The sequence below is a fragment of the Corticium candelabrum genome, chromosome 10 (genome assembly GCF_963422355.1).
Source record: "Corticium candelabrum chromosome 10, ooCorCand1.1, whole genome shotgun sequence".
Classification (NCBI taxonomy): Eukaryota; Metazoa; Porifera; class Homoscleromorpha; order Homosclerophorida; family Plakinidae; genus Corticium; species Corticium candelabrum.
This window is the reverse complement of record NC_085094.1, coordinates 4,259,339-4,278,406: the sequence shown is the minus strand read 5'-3', so window position 1 is coordinate 4,278,406 and position 19,068 is coordinate 4,259,339. Positions and strand designations below refer to the sequence as shown.

Here is a 19,068-nt window from a genome sequence, read left to right as displayed (position 1 = left end):
ATGATATGCTGCTTTCTTTACGTCGCGTTCTGCATCAAGATGCGACGCATACAGACTATGTGGGGAAGCAATACCGTAAGTGATAAGAACAGGGAAGCTTTCATCGAGATGCAGATTCGTTTCGCTTTCATAGCGTTACTCAACTTGGCGTGCTGGTGGCCGGCATGTGGCCTCTACTGGTACTCATACTTTTTTGATCGGACTGTCTTCAAAGGTAACTTCAATCCTAAAACGCCAGAAGTGGCTTTCTTGTTTACTATTATTGTGAGTGCGTCCAATCCTGTTCTTTACACGGTGTCGTGGAAATGGGCTGTCAAGTTGCTGCGACGAATTTGCTTTCGTAATCGACATTTCGTAAATGAGGAACGGTACTAATGTGCGATGTTACATCTGTCAGAATCCGATTCCATTTGATGAAAGTGTTTTCGGACAATTGCTTGGTTGGATGAAATGGCTTGGACTAAATGTCTTGTTGCAATGAAGAGGATGCGCACTAAGCAACAAGACGTATAGAAAATTTTTAAATAAAATTTGCTTAATTGATTTTAGCGATATCTCAAATATGATCCGGCTTAAACATGAATATGTTGATGGTAAAAGGAATGTCGTCAATTGCAAACTAGAGTGTGGGAAAACATTAAGTGTGTCGGTTATATGCACTTCTGTCAGTTCGCTCATTTGTCTGTAAAACTGTTATATGTAACGGCATCTGTTTGTCTGTTTGTTTATCATCTCTGCATTTAGAGGAGGTGTGTGTGTGTGTGTGTGTGTGTGTGTGTGTGTGTGTGTGTGTGTGTGTGTGTGTGTGTGTGTGTGTGTGTGTGTGTGTGTGTGTGTGTGTGTGTGTTGGAGAGTATCTCTAAGACGACGAGTCTGATCTTCACAGAATTTGGCTCGCGCACGCCAAAGCGACGGAAGTCGAAAGTGAAATTGTCGTCATCTTCCGGACTTCTCCCGCGACGACGCGATTTCCTGCCGATCGAACCCGCCTCCACTCGCGCGCGAATTACTCTGGAATGGCGCATCAGGTCTCTACCGAATTACAACTGGCAGTTCCTGATGTTAAACAGTACGCACGAAGCGTGTCGTTTATTGCGGGCGTCGTCGATCTAGGCAAGAATTTTTAGTATATCCGGGCCCTTGAAAAATACGCCAAGCTTGGTTTGCCCGTGTACGCGCGTCGACTAGCTGCCCCGTTCGATACACCGGTTTCCCGCAACGCTAGCAACGTCTCCGAAGCGACGTCGTCCAACGGGACTGTCGAAATGCTTGAGTCAGACGAGATGTGAAGTTGGTGTAGATATTAGGCGAATTTTCAAAACGGTACACTCGGTTAGAATGGCAGGAACGTCTTTGAAGTGACGACGTCCGACGAGGCTGTCGAAATGGCGAGAGTTTGTCAGACGTAGTGACTTGGTCTAGGTATGCGGGGAACATAATATCCTGGTGGGTGGAAGCTAACGGCACGTGACTTTCAAGTTTCTGCTACCCGGATATATCTGAAAGGGATTCGCGTCGAATAGATGCCAGATTCGATACAACTGTCTAACTCAACGGCTGCAACGTCATTTTCGTTGTCTTCTAAACTAACAATAATCGTCAGTTGGCAAACCCAAATTTTGGGAAAATGGTGCGGCAAATGCTGAAGCTGCCGGACCGCTTGCTATGACCTTGACTATACAGCTCCAGATTCGGGTGCGTAAATTATGCGCAAAGGTTTGGCTACGCGAGGCTTTGAGACGTACACCTTTGCGGCATAATTTCGTGCACAAGTAGCATAGCTAGTCGTGTTGCTTCCTCCCGGATGGCTTTAGACAAGTGCCACATTGTGGGTGAGCGAATACTAGGAATTTTTGGTTTTGTGCGCCTAGAGATCTGTAATACGCCGTTTGTCACGTGCACTAGAGTCGTGTACAGTGGAGCACAAGCTAAAGTTAGATTTAGTTGATTCACTTTTGCCTAGTATAATAACTATATTGCATCTAATTTTTATTATATTTTATTATATTTTTTATATATTATATTTTGGATTTTTATGTTTATTACCCAAATATTTGTTTCTGTGCCGCAAATGTTGGTACGATTTGAGATATTTGAAACCCAGGTAACATTAATATATTTATTATATTTATTATATTTTGTATGTACAGTAGCATATTTGCGTTGCTAACTATCACTTTCTTAGCAATGGATTTGAGTATGAATTGGTACAAACAGTTATTGCATTATGTAACAATCCACTTGCCTGCTTTCATAAAACTGAAATGTAGACAGCAAGGCAATAAATTAAATGGTTTTACATTTAATAGGTATTGGTATTACATAGTGCTTACAGATGGTTCTCAGATCTTTATGTAATTTAATAGCAGAACATGTGGTTTAAATTAAACCAATTGCATAGATTATGTCCACACATCATCATCGGTTAATGAATTTGGAGCTGATCTTATAGACAAAGATAATTTTAATTAATAAACATGCAAATTTAAGATGGTCTAAGTAGATGCCGTGTAAGGATCATGAGTTATGAGTCTCTCACAAGTGTATGTTGAGTGGTCTGACATAACTACGAAATTACGTTTGATTGATCTTAGAGAATGATGTTATCAAGTGATCACTGACAAGGACATGGATCTTTTATCTTTTATCGTATGACCTTTAACAATTTTGATTAACTGAAAGAGAGAATGTCACTGTATGTTGTGCCACCAGTTACACGTCTACTGATGATCTTCTGACAAATGGTGAACCCATTACTCTTTCTCTGAGCAAAGTGGTAAGCTGCCACAAACTGTGGTAGACTGTTGTCAGACAGTGATTTGTTTGTTTGTTTGCCCTGATGTTTGTGTATTTGTCAGTTTGAAGAACACTAAAAGAGGTACGTGCACTCTACATGTTCTTCTCACAACTGCAAGTAGGGGTAGAGTGGTCAGCCCCATATGATAGGTGTCGTCTTTCTTATACCCTGTTTATGATCGACCTAGGCTCCAGTGTCAGCCAGCCTTTTTCCCCAGGAGAAGAGAAAGACCGGCTGGACACTTCTAGGGGGAGACGACCGGCTGGACATTCGAGCCTATGATTGACCCAATGTCTAAAACCTGTCGAATGTTTATATTATATTTTACAAAACTCACTGAATAAAATAGTAGTATGTTAATCTAAGCCAAGTAAAATAATCGTTTAGTACCATAAAGGAAAACAAGCAAATCGTTAATCATTAGTCGTTCATTTAATTAATTTATTATTAATTATGCCTTTTAGACCAGCTATAGGGCAGCTAGCCTGTTCGATTAACAACCTTTCCTTACTGAATAGAACGAATACAGGGGTGTTCCCAGGATTTTTGGAAGGCACGGCGGAAATAACCACGCCCACCTTAAATTTTGGCCCCACCCATTCCGATTTTTAGAGTCGGTCCACAAAAGCTTTGATGCAGGTTTGCTTACCCTGAGATGCCACAAACTGTTGTCGCAGAATGCTCAGGCACAAAAGGAACAAAGTGGTTTGTCTTTTTTTAAAAAGTTTCTCTCTGTCTTAGTTCACTGTGCTCGACCACATGATAGCTATATTAATGCGAGTGGGGAAATCTCCAGACCTTAAGCAGTTGAGAACCTCCCTTTATATAGGATAGGAAGGCCAGATATCTACAGACTTCCTTTGTTACGATCAGATACTGACCTAAATAGTGGGCAGAGTGCAAGACAACCACTGTTGAGCTTTGAGTACTTGTATTACAATTAAGTTCATACCATATGGCAGTCTTTGTCCTGATTGGTCTTATCTTCAAACCAAGCATCCCAGGAACTACTTGTTAGCCAGAAACAACTTCCCACTTTTCAAAATACAAATACAAGTCCATTTGTCTTCATAGCTAATCACTGCTTCCTCATACAGCAAAGCATGGCGGGCCTGTACCAAGTGGAAGCCAAGGCATGGCGGACCGCCGTGCCTTTTGTATGCTGGGGACAACCCTGGAATATCTCTAAATTAAGCCCTGACAGAAAGAAAGCTTTAAAGGGAACGCACCTACCTCGTCAGAGTTGTAGGAATAGAGCGCATTTCCAGGCCAGTGGTTGCGCTTATGGTAATTAATGCGCGCGCTAAAAGGTGGCGGTTGTGATTTGTCGTGTACTTAACGAATTCGAATGCAGAGAGCTAAAATATCTTCTGAGAGCCACAAGAGTGGACAACCACAGCATAGATTCTTTAGCTACGACGGGTTTACGGAGAAATTCAAAAGCTTACGCCTTCCTTCAAGAAGAAAATGATTTAGCATGAAAGAGCATTTCCTACTGCTCTGAAAACAGACTTTATGCGAAATAGAGGGTATGTCACGAAACACTCGGTCAGGGGTAATGAATGGACCGGGCCCGGGGGGCCATGCATTTTTGACAGTCACAAATGGACCGGAACGAGGTTGTCCAAACTAGGATCGGGTCCATTTATTACACTAACCCCAACACCAGCCCATTTTGGCTGCCACTAATGTACCAGGGGAACAACCCGGTCCACTTATTACATTCTTGACATGACAACTCGATCTTGTACATCACAACGGAAGTAACCAGCCTGTGTAGTTGCTGCTAGGTCTAGACGTTTGTCGAGCGATATCGTCTTGTGGTGTTTGTAGTGCAAGAGACCCAAGGGAAAGGAAATATGCTGCAAGGCCCCGTTTAGTTAACTTTTCGACCAGTGGCAACAAAGCAATTTTTATTAACAATTTCGGGTACAGCTCAGGCTAAGGGTTGCACTATTGAAGATGGGTGCGAGGTCAGTGGCAAGAGCAGTTGTAGTCTTCAACTATACTAGGACTTATCTTCTAGGCCCCTTGCCAACACCTCACACAAGACAAAGTTTGAGAATAATATTGTGAGTTCACTGTTGTAGAGGGAAATGAAAGGCACTAGAATGATGGCTCTTGTTTTTTTTGTTTTGTTGGATGCAATATATCAATTAAGGGTATGAGTAAAATATACTTATATATTATTATATGGATGCAGCTTGTACAGTGACAGACCTATCTTGTTTCAAAATTCAAATAGTGTCACGTGTCTTCAATAACTCAAGCCTTTGAGTACACTACCCGTAAAGTCACGTGACTTTTACAAAATTCGATTTCTAGTTAAGTTAAATTACAGAGAACGTAGTTACTGCAGAAAAACAATTTTGTCATTTTGGTTTTGGAATGCTGCACCGATTTTTGTCAGTACTCGCTTTGCAAAGTTATATTTATCATCGTTACAATGACTTGATGTTGCAGTGTATTATTCAGTAGAGAGATTTTCAATACACTCGATGCCGTTCAATCTTTCAACATTTTTAGAACAGTTTAAAAAATATTTTTCTAGCTAATCGTCCCATTGATCGAGTTGTGGGCGAGGTCACTGGTGTGCTGGTTATTTGATTTCAGAGCGTGAATTAGGATTATTACATTTTGTTGCTGGCAGAGTGAGTATAACTTGATGCGATGGTGAATATTAGCGAAAACGGTAGTCTGACACATCTACCAGGTGAGAAATCAGTGTCTTTCCACGTCAGTGTATGGATGTTATCCCTTCTGGGAATTATCGGCAACACTCTAGTTGTCATCTGGCGTTGTTCTCGGCGGAAAGCCTCGCGCTTTCATCTCGTGTCTCTCTTGATTGTTAATCTCGCATTTTCGGACATCCTATTTTGCACTCAGTTTGTGCTGCGAGAGGTGATGCTCGCCCGCGTTATCTTTCATCGCCGCGACAACGTCAGTTACCCATTTACCGAAACAGATTCCACGATGTGTATTACAAGTTTTTTTCTCGTGTGTCTCTCTTGCAACTGCATCGTCCTAACGACTGTAGCAATCGCGCTGCACACGTTCTTGTCCGTTGACGAAAGGCGTTGGACGAAACCGATAGTTGTGTCGGTCGTGGCTGCAGGTTGGATATTTTCGTTGATCTTGTCGGGTGTGGCTAGTCAATACTTGGCTAGAGAAATGAACGTTTACTACTCAGTAGCAGACAAATCTGCGGAAACTTTTTCTTTGATTGTCATCTTTGGATGTCTTGGGGACAATGTAAGGATTTTCCCGGTCATCATTACTCTCTTGACTGTGATATCTTCTATGATATGCTGCTTTCTATACATCGGATTCTGCATTAATTTTCGGCGATTAAGCAACAGATTGGGAGGTAATAGAATGCGAGAAGGACACGCGAAAAGTTTCATCGCCTTGCAGATCCGCTTTGCTGTCGTCGTTGTGCTCAACTTAGTGTGCTGGGTGCCTCCTTGTGGTTTCTACTGGGATTCTTACTTCAACAATCGCAACGTGTTTAGAGGAACTTTTGATCCTGAAGCACCAGAGCCTGCTTTCATTTTTGTTATTATTGTGAGCGCTGCTAATCCAATAATTTACACTGTGTCGTGTGGTCCGTGCACGCAGTTATTCAAGCGTTTGTTCAATTTCACTCGTCGTTCTGAAAACGAAGAACAGCAGCTGCTAATGCACTAGACAAAAGTAGATAGGCTACATTTCTAGTTTATAATACATTTTAGTTTAGTGGGTATCTGTTTTATGCGCATAATGTTTAGCGCGCGCTACCCTCTTAGACACACATATATAGACACGCTAGCTGAATCTTGCAAGAATATAATACTGTAGTTGTAGTGCATGAGTCTAGTGATTACACACATTGATAAGCAATGCATGACACTAGACATCTGACAAGTCGTAAGTGAAATCGATTATATGATTGATTGACGAGTCTGAATTCTTACGGTGTGTTGATATCATTTGCTGTCAATGTTGTGCCAGGAGATACCGGTATCGGTCAAAAATATTAGGTACATGGACGGGTTATACCACCATCTGTTTTAGTCAATAGTTGTTTGTTTGTACAGTGTGACATCTAATTCCATTCCAATTGTTGTCACTGTAATGAAATAGAGAAAAATCTCAGTCGCTGCTTTGGCCAAGAAAACCGATACCGCGTCTATAGTAACTACAACACGAAAACGTTTTCTGTTGTATGCTCCGTTGCTCTGCGTTTGGAAAATGGCCAACCTAGATCCTCAACTATCGAACTTTTGTCTCGACGTTTAGCTAATAAAGATGCTAGAAAAAAGTCACTCAATTTCGGAAAATTGACTCACGCTGTGTGTAGCAGTAGCCTCACGGGCCGTCTTAACGTGCGCAGGCTAAGGCTAGAGTGGTGCGGATCCTGCGCGCGTTAAGAGAGTCTGTGAAGAGGCAACGGAAATGACTAGGCAGTCATTTATGTCGGAAAGTCACTCATTGCACACGAGAGGAAAAAGAGATGGCTGAAAGTGTCTTCATGCTCCACGACGTTGCAAAACTAATAACCTAGGACATATACGGTATAGTGGTGCTTCAACATGTAGTCGTGACGCTACATAGCTAGAGTATTCCATTTTCATGAAACCATAGTTGTAACATTTTCGCTATTGCTTGAAACTTGCATCACTCTGAATCAAGATAATCTATCGTGATGGTGTGTATACATCCCTTCTCTGCAACCGAAATTTATTAATCAAATCGAAACACATGCATGCAATATCAATTGTCACAGTCGAGACTCCGATGCACGACCATGTCGAATTCTACAAATGCCTCTCGAACTCGACCAACCGGCCTTACGTCGTGCCCGTTTCACGTGGCGCTGTGGACTCTTGCCGGTGTTGGAATAATCGGCAGCGTCCTCGTCATCATCTGGCGTTGCACGCGACGAAATCAAGCCAAATTCCATCTCAACTCCGTCATGGTCGTCTGCCTTGCCATCTCAAACATTCTCTTCTGCACTCACTACCTACTACGCGAAGTCATGCTCATCGAACCCGTCTTCAGACACAACGGCAGCAACAGCTACGCTTTCGAGGATAACGACACTGGCATGTGTACGGCCATCAACTTCCTCACGTACGCGTCGTGCATCAGCCTATCGTCGACATCAGTTGCCATCGCGTTGCACACGTTCCTGTCCCTGTGCGGAGCAGCATGGAGAAAGACTCTGTCCGTCACTATTTTGCTAACCGGCTGGTTTGTCTCGCTGGCCGTGGCCACGTTTACTACGTACGAGCTGGGCAAAAACGGAGATGAATTCTCGTTGAAAGAAATGTCGGTCGAGGAGTTCTCTCTCACAATCATTTTCGGTTGTGTCGGCGGAAGACGGTTGCTGATCTTTCCGGTCGTCGTAACTGCCGTCAACGCCCTCTGCGCGACGTTTTGCTGTATGCTGTACGTCGCGACGTTCTGCAAGATCAGAGAGATCACGAAGTCGTGGAGAACGTACACGACAAGCGGCAGTGACAGAAGAAGTCACGTGATCTTGCTGATTCGGTTGGTAGTCATGGTCGTTCTCAATCTGATCTGGTGGTGGCCAGCCTGTGTTCTCTACTGGCTTTCCTACTTCTCGAACAGATCTCAGCTTTTGGAAGATTCTGACCTCAAAATAGTTGAGTTTTCATTGATATCAACGGTCGTTGTAAGTGTTTTGAATCCCATTATCTACACGGTCGCATCGGAACCTTTCACTAGATCGGTGAAGCGGTTCCTTGCATGTTTCGACGAAACCGACACGACCAACGAAATGACCTCGGTGACGTCGGATGACAACAAGCCAGACAAGAGCATTAGTCTAGTGTCTACAACCCGAGGACAATGCAGTTAAAGTGATCGAAAGTGCTGTGGCATGCATGCATCTGTAGAAACTGCAAAAGACGATTTCACTTGCCGTTAGCTCATTCAGCAGAGTTTGTAGATAAACGTCTGTAGTGCATGCCTAGAGTGCTCGTTGTAATAAACAAATGTACATGCTGTAACTCAGTAACGCGAATCCCGTCGGGAATGGGAGATCTTGGGACACGTGCTTCCGTTTGGAGTTCCTTTTGCTTATTTTCTAGTCGGTGATAGCCTAGCTTTAGTCCCATACAGACGGCTAGAAGTCTATCAACTGCAGACCTGCATGCATGCTAGAGACAAGTTAGAACAAATTCTCTCATCTTGCTATCTAGTATGGTATTCCTAGCTCTCATTCCGTCACTAGCTAAAGTGCAATTCTAGTGAAATGGAGCTTTCTGTCTTCGTATAGTAACGAAGTGTAGCTCCACGTCGTTTACTTGTATGTATACTGTAACCTTATTTAGCAATAGCAAAGTTACTTCAAAGGGCATAACGTGTTTGTACCTCTCGTCTCGCAAATCCTTAATTAATTGATCCGCCACTGCCAGTGTTCGTGCATGGTTGTCTGTACAGAACTGGGGCGTGCCATACCGGGAAGGCCTTGGTAACGTTAGACATTATTACTAGTTGTACGGTATCTGTAGGCGTCTCTCATTGGTAAGTTACACGTTCAACGGAGTTTTCTGACCGTCTATACTGAAACGCCGCGTGCTAGCTAGACAATACGTATTTGTTGAAACCCTGTCGTTGAATTCGAAGTAAACACGCAAACTACATAGTAATTTAGATTACGTATATAGGCCTGGTATAGGTAGTCGTCGTTTGGCGATCATGATCAAGACAATTGAAATGTATAGTTTCAGTATGCACGCAGTTCCGTTGTAACGACAGTGGTATGGCATTTACTGACATAGAAATTGATATCGGCAAACATTGACTATCACAGTGATACAGCACAGTATTAGCTAAAGGATATACTGTAGTAGAGAACGTACGTCTGGATAGTTGACTGTAGGCGGCATTCAACTCCTGAAGGTGTTTCTTGGTTGTCAAGTACACAGAATCTCAAGCTACAATACAAAGGATGGGGCGACGGAACTTTGTGAGACATTTTCGTCGCCCCTGGAAAAACTCGTGCATGGGCGTGATGCTTCATAGACCATACTCCCGTTCTTAGCTAAAAAGTAGGTATTTTCTAAGATACAGTGACATATAAAGCTAGTGAGCTTAGCATAAAAGGGGGTTGCATGCATTGGTTTTCGCTGTAGTTATATTTTAATTTTATATTAGTATCTAATAGTATTCTTCTCTTCCTCTTACTCTGAAGGAGTTCGATATCTTAGTGGTGTACGAACTAGATATATTATTAAATAATTAACTAGACTAACACTAATAACAGTAGTCAGGGCCGGCGGAAGCAAATTTAGAGTGGTCAGGCCTAACACGCTAGAGGGCGGGGCAAGTCACGTGACACAATACGAGTCTAATGCTAAATCCTCTTAACTCGAGGCTAACAACACTATACAGCTACGAGAATCGTGCAAATACTGATAATCGATGTTCAGAACTACTGACAAACTGTTCAGCTACATGTGTCAGCGACAGCAAATCAGTACGATTCTTGTGCACATGCAGCAAGAGTAGGTGATTTAATCTATTCTGCTTCATTGTACTCCTAAGGTACGTTTCAATCTCTTGAGGGCACTAAATAACCTCTCACTGACGGCGTTGGTAGATGGCAGGACCATAATGAGTTTAAGGACGGTGACTACTTCCGACATCAAATCCCTTTTGTAAGGAGATAAACTCAAGATGTAGTCCCTAATGTCACACACTGTCACAGAAGTCTTGTCTACGAGACCAAAGTTGGCTTGCAAAATTTCAAGATGAAGCTGCAGTTGTTGGGCATCTAAATCGTCATGATACAATGAAGTGACATGCTTGAGGCATTCCCTATAATCGTCACCCTTGACAGCCTTTAGCAAAAGGTCCTGCAAGTTGCAGTAAATTTTGAATCTGGATTGGTCAAACCTGGCTTGAATAGCATTCACAATTAAATCGAGTGCTTCGTAATATTGCTGGCAATAACATTGCTTGCAAACATAAAAAAACTCAGGTTCAGCACTGCCCTCCTCATATCGCCTTGGAACTTTCCTCTTTCTGGGCAGGACATGTTCATCAACATCTAATTTAGTCCCTGTCTCTTGAAGACTCTTCCAGAAAAGATCGAACTGTGTGTCGTCTCTGAGCACGTGCAGAGTTGCAACAGTCATCAAAGCTATTCGTTGACCCTCAGCAGCAGACAACTTGGGTGATTGTAGGGTCTTGCTCAAGTTATCACTATGCCTCAGAATTAGTTGTCCCAAAGCAACCCCAAACAAATATTGAAACGTTCTAAACTGGAATTGAACGCCAATGATGCGGCCCTTGATAGCAGGATCAGATACATAGTCTTTGGACATCTCCCACAGCTCCTGCAGAACACAGTAGTTATCAATTACTGACTTCAAAGAGTCTGCCCTGACCGTCCACCTTGTTGGACACAACATACGGAAACCAGGGGTGTCTGGTGCAAGACTTTCCTTCAACTTTTGCAAAGCAGTATCCCTTTTTGGAGAGTACTTCACAAGCTTTGAGACTTCATAAGTGGTGTCCAGTGCATCCTTTATCACTTTGCAATGTTTTACAGCATCCCCAACAGCCACGTTCAACGTGTGCCTGTAGCAATGGGTGTATAAAGCTCGGGGGTTCTTCATCCAATAGCTGCTTTGCAACACCGGTATTCCCACCCTTCATGTTGGCAGCACCATCATAGCATTGCCCTCGGCATCTTGACAGTGAGAAGTTCATGCGCACCAACATATCTCTGATGACACTGACAATGGTATGTGCTGAGATGTCATCAATCTGGTACATACCAATGACATCTTCTTGTGGCTCTAAATTGCCATGATCAATCCAGCGACTACATAATACCAGCTGCTCTCTGTTGGATGAGTCTGTGCATTCGTCACACATGATGGAGATAAATGTAGACTTCTGGATACATTCAGCTATTTCTCAAAGAATAGACAATGCCGTAATTTTTATGAACTCATTTTGCATGTCATGAGATACATATCTGCTTGACTTTCTAGTCAGCCAGCATTTTAGTAGAGGATCATCTTGACAACGTAACTTCAGTAACTGAATAAAGTTAGAGTCAGTCTCATCCCCATCTCCTCGAACCGGTAATCCCTGTCTGGCTAAAAACTTCAAATTGGAGATGATCTTGAGTAAACATTCCCTGTTCTGTCCCTTCTCAGTTGCGTGCTCTCTAGACAGCATCTCACTTACATCTGGGCAAGTTTTGTGCAATTCAACGATCATTTGCATTGCCTCCCTGTGGCAAGACGACGATTCATGAGATTTGAATGTCACCGTGGCTTCCTTCCAGGTGGAAAACCCCTTTGATACAAAGAAAGGGTTCCCTTTCTGCCACTTGATCTTCTTCAACTGCAACGCTACCACACACACGTGGCAGAAGACGACATCATCCTTAGTGGAATAGTGCAGCCATTTCCACTTCTCGAACCAATGCGACTGACACGATCGTCTGACGACTACTTTCTTACCGAAGGTACGCTTTGGAAAGACGAAACCGGACATTGACTGATACGGCGGACATGGAACTTCAGGTAGACAGGACTGAGCAGATTCTGTAGAAGACGACATACTGTCCAGTGATCACGCATGTGCTGAGCTCTTACCTGACTGGGGCACACCTACTACTTCCGGTAAGCCGTCTTCCTGTGACTTCCGGAACGTTTCCGCCTACTTCAGGCACACTGACAGTCTAACATGGACTTGGTGAGTTACTTCGATTTGGCTCTGCCAGTAATTAACTTCTGATAGAATTCTTTCCTTTCCTCCACAAGCAGGGCAATTAAATACAAATATATTTAATTACCTATACCGTTTACCGGAAGTTCTTTGCTTTTGTCTCCTGGTGGAACTACTACTTTCAAATATTGGTCCGGCCATGGCCGGACCAACCTTACAGGCTCCGCCGACCCTGGTAGTAGACTGGATGCTTATCTAGCTAATTCGTCAATAAATAACGTAAGTGTCATCCTCTCTCTGGAGTAGTCTCTCTATTCGCCTCTGAAATAGTTCAGAACCGTATACATGTATATGGATGAGCTAATAGCAAATAAAGATCTCTGTACGCAAATTTTTTGGGGGTCCACTTCACACACATCCCGGATATATAGCCCGGATAAGTTTAACTTGCACGTGCACGGTAGACCATTCTCACGTGCACAAATGGCTAGTAGTTCGAAATGTGAGGTGTTATGCTGACAGATCGTGGGATTTGCGCTTTCTCTGCGATCAGTTACCACACTGAGTAAGTAACAGTGGCTAGTGAAAGGAGAGCCTCAATATGGGGAAGGTTGGTTGCTACAAACCGTATTCTTTGCAGAAATCGACTTTCTCGAGAAAAAATTGACTCCAGAAAAGCTTCACGTGATGCAGTTATTATACAAGACGACAGGGGTTTGTGCAGTTTGCTAGTTGATTGATATTAGTTAATTAACTAATTATTAATTTATTAGAATACAGTATTTAGTAACATTAAAGCACAATTTATGTATTTGTGGTAGTATTTTTGAACCTTAATTAAATGTGATTTAATAAATAGTAATTTATAATTTATAAGTGTATATATATATATATATATATATATATATATATATATATATATATATATATATATATCCCAGAAAATCGTGCTGTTCATTATATTGTGTGGTTCATTATATCGTGTGTTTAGTGCGGTTGAACTGATATCGCACTAATTGCATCCGCACAACATAAACCTATTGCGCATACACAATTCTTTAGCACCTGTTACTGAACAGTATCCGTTTCTTCCATGTCGATCCACGATTTCTTTCAGCGTATTATGCCAAAAGACAATGGCATATTTGTCCCCATTCCGTTTAATGCAGAGGAAGAGGCTGCCAATAATGCCGTTGGAGATGAAACTAGGGACCTACTTGCTCTATGAACAAACTACGCAAGACAACAAGCCAGCACACGTACAGTGAGGAAGTGAGGGCAGCTATTGGAAAGTATACTGCACTGGAACGTGCCTGAGTTGACAGTCCGCAAGTTCCGTGATTTGTACAAGGTGGAACTGCAATGCCATGAGTGTACATGGCTGCCAATCGCATAATTTGAAACCGCATAATAGAGTTGAAGGAGTGATTTTGGACAAAATCGCACAATATTATGTACGCACGATTTTCTGGTTTTACGGCATATATATATATATATATATATATATATATATATATATATATATATATGGATAATGTGTGTTAGATACCCATGTAAGTGGGTTTAGATAGAAATATATGTATTTCTAAATATATATACTAGTAACTATTGCAGAAGAACCAATTTTTTAAATTAATTATGTACTCTGCTGTTACTGCAATTAACTTGTTTGCATAAGAGATGTATGGCAAACAGGCAGGATTAGAAGAAGCTGTTGATCTGTGCCATGGACAGTCTGTTGCCACAGAACACAGTTTTTCATTAGCCTAAAATAGAAGCAATCCATGATCCATGTTAACATAAAACAGGAATAACTTGTTCTGAACACTCATTCTGAAAACTCTAACTACAGTCTGTTCCTCTCTATAGATCAAGGAATATGAACAATCCAGGACATTTGTTGTTGTGAATTCAGTTAATATGTAGTGGTGAGCTAATATTTAGTGGTGGAAGTTTTGATTGATGTCTACAGTCAATGTTATTAATTAAATTTATATAGTAAATGTCGATTGATTATTGCAGTTAATATTTATTGATTTAATACATTTCATATTTTCTTTGATTAATTAACACAGTCAATATTGTAAATAGAGTCAACCTAACTTCTTTATTCTGGTTGTTGCAGATTCTAGATGAGTAACCTGGATAACTTCCATTATTGCACCTGCCAGAAGATGAATTACATGTGTGGTTTAGGCATAAGTCACCTATGTTTTGATTAATTAACATTTTCTGGATCTCGATAAGGTACTAACATGCAATGTCTCAGTTGTATGTACTGCACTTGTAAGTCAAAGAAGGTTTGAATTTTTAGGTCATCTTTCGAGATTCTCCACAGAGTTACATAGAAAGTGCCTTTTCTTCAGGGAGCTGCCGTGACCAGTTTTCTGAAGAAATGAGTGCAACTAAGTTTGTATAGCTGCATTGCATTTTGACTCGTAGTGCTTTTAGCTATTGTACTTTGTACATTCGATAGATTATTTGCAGGATCTTTTGGGAGACCAGCCATGCTGAAAGAGATTTCTGAATAAATTTGCATACACAATGGCAGTATCTATTTATATCTATAATGCTCACTTGAACGATCTGCCATTCATTGTGTCCCTGGCTGTTAGATTGAGAGTTACTCTCAGATAGGGCTACATATATGAGGGCTAGCTGTTACAGTAATTCTGGTTTCAAAACTTGATGAATACAAAGGGCGGTGTTTCTTTACTATGATGAGATGGAGCAGTTGATGATGCGTATTCACAGTCTTATACCATGCTCAAATTGACCACAAATAGAACTACGTATATACAAGCACAAAACACTATCATGTTACTTTGAGTCTTTCTTCAACATGTAGAGCGTACACTGTTATATCCAACTGGTAATGACTATAACTGGTTAAGATTGAGTTATGCATATATAGCATTGTAAACTGGTAAACAACCGTCATAAATCTGGTAAGAAATGTCACAGCAGTCGCCAGATTTTGCTAGAGAGTACTTTGACATGTCATTCCCCGATCCACCTTCCAATATTCTTCACACATCCTATACACACAATGCAAAATATTAAGCATCTCATTCTTCAGGTAAATTTTTGAATCTCTTTCTACGCATTGTAGTGTTCTGTCTAAGTGACTAGATGATTTTAGTTATCATTTCATGTTCCATTTAATTATGAGATTGTACATTACATGAACTAGTTACTTGTAATCACATATACCACACATCCTTGCTAAGTACCTATAGCTAAAGCATGCTTCTTTTAAAGTGTGCCTACACTATCTTGTTCAGACTGTGTAGATATTAACCAATATGCATGAGAATTTGTTCCTGTCCAGAATACCACAAATTATATTAGCTCACCACTACTCATGTTAATTGAATTCACAACTACAAATGTCGATTAGTAATACTCTGCCACCTAGCTGCAGTAAAGTAATAATAATACTTTGAGTTGAATGAGTTTGTTCCTTAATTTAATGTCCATACTCCTGTCTAAGTGGTGCAATCCCACAGGTTATTCAAGAAGACAAGTGGTTCAACAAGGTCTGTCACATTCCTGACACTTTGAATCTTGAACTCTTGAACTTGAGCAAGATACAGCAATTTCAAGAAATTCTGTCAGACAAGCCAGCCTCTGCTGTGGCATTTGGTGACGTGACTACAGTAGCTACCAAATGTCTAGACTGGCATGTGACAGATGGTTACCTGATACACTGCTTGAAGGTATGACATTGCTTCTCAATTGCTCATCACAAGATTGTCTTTGCCTTGTGCTATCCAAAGTTTGCTAATTCACGTTGAACACATCCATAGCATTAGCTCTGAACAACAGAAAGAAGATTAGACTTATATTCCTGATTGTCAACGTACAAATTGATGCCTTAACTGGATCTTCTGTTGCATCAAATACATTGATGAGTGGGAATCATTGGACAGTGGCTGCTTTAGATTTGAATTCAAAAACTTCCTTCTATGGTGACCCATTGGGATACCCAGTTCCTACCAACCTGTTGGTAGAACTAATACAAACACTGGACTATGTATGTAAGCACTGCCTTAGGTGAAAGAGTGGATATTCATGATTTGATTCCTATGCATAGGCCGACATTTGAAAAGATGGAAAACACACATGATCAAGGCATTGCAAAAATTTCCCAATACATACATGTTCTTCTCTTTGTGGGGTTATTGCCTTTGTTTTTGTGGCAGTTGCAGCATTTTCTCCAGAGAATCTGTGGGCACACATCTGTTCACCACAGCTGTTCTTCTATGCGACAAAGCAAAACTCAAAACTTTACCTTCAATCAGGGTTCTCACCAGGATTTCAGGAAAGCGTAGTGCTAGCCCCTCCCTAAGACCAAGCCCATCCAATGACGTCATGACAAAGTCCCAATTGCAATACTAATCTATTATCAATATATTAGACTTGCTGCTGAAAATCGTCTATACTAGTTGTTGTTTACAGGCTGTCAGCTATCAGTAACCCATTAGTTGGAAGAGTACGAATTTAGCACGGACAACTATTGAAGTCAAGATATTGCTGTGACTTGCAACCATGCATTGACAAACCTGTTAACTAGTCTACTAAGTAGCAGTGCACGCCATGCATTGACAAACCTGTTAACTAGTCTACTAAGTAGCAGTGCACGCCATGCATTGACAAACCTGTTAACTAGTCTACTAAGTAGCAGTGCACGCTTGCTAGATACACACTGTGACACAATTGAATGCATAAACACAATGACATACTATTTATTCGCAATCATTGCTTCAAACAGTGACTGAATAAATACCCTAAGGTTGTTGCTATGTTAGAGAGCAATAAGCAAAACTGTGTTCAATCTTACAAGCTGTCCACTGTATAATGAAATTATGCTGACTCTGTTACAATATTGTAATGCATCTGTTCCTCTTGGAAGGCCACTCCAGACATACAGCGTTAAAGTCAAAGTCTTCTAAACAGGGACCTTCAATAGAGACAAACAGCAGCTGCACTGTGATTTTGTTGCTCACACGGGGGGGGGGGGGTTCTCAGAGGTGTCTTTATCCTATTCAGTTCAGAAAAGTCCTCTCACAGTCAGCAGTGGAAGCAGGGATTAGCTGGGCAATGGCTGCAAGGTTACAAATGTTTGGAAACACTAAGGAAAGGTTCTCTTTCTTCACAATTGTAGCCATCACATCTTGTTCTGTATGGCAAAGAATTTGCACTTTGAAGTGGCACAGCTGTTGGAATCTGACTGGAACTATTTTTGCAAAGTGGTCAATCAGCGGTCCTATTCAGTATTGGCTTTCTTCAAGCCGCCTACTTAGTAAGCAGGTTCTAAACATGCAATTACATCATTAAGATTAGGTTTCCTTCACATGCACTTGCTATCCATGTCTGGAGCATATCTAGACAATCTCAAATCAGTGATATCTGAGAGTGAAGTACAAATTCAAGTGTAGCGCAGCACTACGCTCAAACGCTCTGGGGAGAACTCTGCTTCAACCAAGCCCTTATACTCACTACCTGACGAATACCTTAGCAGTATGGCTGCTTTCTAATCAAATTAAAATTTCAAATATCCTAGATAAGTCCATATTAGCTGATGAAAACTTGCAGTCTCAGCAAATTCAAAGCCACCATCTCAAGCAACCTAAACGCCAGAAGTTTTGCTTAAGTCTGAGTAAAACTTTCAAGACCAAAGTTTCAGGAGAAATGTAACACTTCAGCAGCTTCACCATGCAAAGCAACTACTGATTGGCCCTCCTGCTATATGCCTGACAAAGCAAACAAAGTTGGTAGAAAAAATTCACTCTCGCTAAGGCCGTTTCAGCTGGCAAGAGGAATCCTTTCTTTTCTAATGTAACCTGGTGCACTTCTAATGAGAGTCATTCACAGAGTACAGAAGCTGACAATGTCAGTGAAACCTCCATGCCTGTAGTAGAACAACAGTCAGTTTATGTGAAGAGATGAACTTTAAGCACAGACGCACTTCAACAATTTCAAACTACCAGTGAAGCCAATCTAGAGCACCCACTTGATGCCAAACAAGAATGCAAATCTGATTCAGGCCTCCCTACCAGTATTATACCCTTGCTCCCTCAGCGGTACAACTATTTGTTGACTCATATTGTGAGCATGAATTGGAAAGTTTCCTAGGAGCTGAAACAAGCAACTTTACTCTAGAAGCATGGACAAGCGCCAATTGTGAAACTGCAGCTGTCCAGTGGATTACACATTATGAAGAGGTTTCAAAAACCACCTATCAAATCACTACAGGTTTCAAAGCAAAAGGATGGCGGCTCCTTTTTTAAACTGTTCGTCATTGTCATCATTACAGGAAACAGAAAACTCTGTCACAAATGTCCACAGAAAGGAAATGCAAACTAAAGAAAACTACCATACATTGTTCCACACAAGACAAAAAGTCAATGTGTCCTAGCACTTTAATAGTTAGGATATACCTACCTGAGGCGTCTAGAATCTCAGACCACCCTGAAAATCTTGCCTTAACAATCACATATCACCCAATCCACAGTGGCCATGTGCTCAGCTTTAGGTCAGTCACAGAAGCTGTGAAAAAAGTGAAAATTAGT

General features: G+C 41.4%; 3 protein-coding genes and 2 long non-coding RNA genes across 5 annotated transcripts; 3 read left to right on the top strand and 2 right to left on the bottom strand.

The window, feature by feature from the left end:
* The first annotated feature begins 5,467 nt into the window (after nucleotides 1-5,467).
* LOC134185270 (neuropeptide Y receptor type 4-2-like) lies at nucleotides 5,468-6,484 on the top strand. Its single transcript, XM_062653051.1, has one exon. The coding sequence runs from the start codon at nucleotides 5,468-5,470 to the stop codon at nucleotides 6,482-6,484; it is 1,017 nt and encodes a 338-aa protein (XP_062509035.1).
* A 1,152-nt stretch (nucleotides 6,485-7,636) lies between these two features.
* Nucleotides 7,637-8,801, top strand: LOC134186120 (uncharacterized). Its single transcript, XM_062654039.1, has one exon. The coding sequence runs from the start codon at nucleotides 7,752-7,754 to the stop codon at nucleotides 8,658-8,660; it is 909 nt and encodes a 302-aa protein (XP_062510023.1). The 5' UTR covers nucleotides 7,637-7,751; the 3' UTR covers nucleotides 8,661-8,801.
* A 1,534-nt stretch (nucleotides 8,802-10,335) lies between these two features.
* On the bottom strand, nucleotides 10,336-11,427 carry LOC134185269 (zinc finger MYM-type protein 1-like). Its single transcript, XM_062653049.1, has one exon. The coding sequence runs from the start codon at nucleotides 11,425-11,427 to the stop codon at nucleotides 10,336-10,338; it is 1,092 nt and encodes a 363-aa protein (XP_062509033.1).
* A 1,535-nt stretch (nucleotides 11,428-12,962) lies between these two features.
* LOC134186063 (uncharacterized) lies at nucleotides 12,963-15,029 on the top strand. The gene is made up of 4 exons (XR_009970895.1): nucleotides 12,963-13,058; nucleotides 13,134-13,207; nucleotides 14,363-14,740; nucleotides 14,808-15,029. It is a non-coding gene; the product is annotated as an uncharacterized LOC134186063 (long non-coding RNA).
* A 217-nt stretch (nucleotides 15,030-15,246) lies between these two features.
* LOC134185712 (uncharacterized) lies at nucleotides 15,247-16,875 on the bottom strand. Its single transcript, XR_009970817.1, has 3 exons — nucleotides 16,376-16,875; nucleotides 16,195-16,310; nucleotides 15,247-15,531 (listed from the first exon to the last, which is right to left on the bottom strand). It is a non-coding gene; the product is annotated as an uncharacterized LOC134185712 (long non-coding RNA).
* Between the last annotated feature and the right edge of the window lie 2,193 nt (nucleotides 16,876-19,068).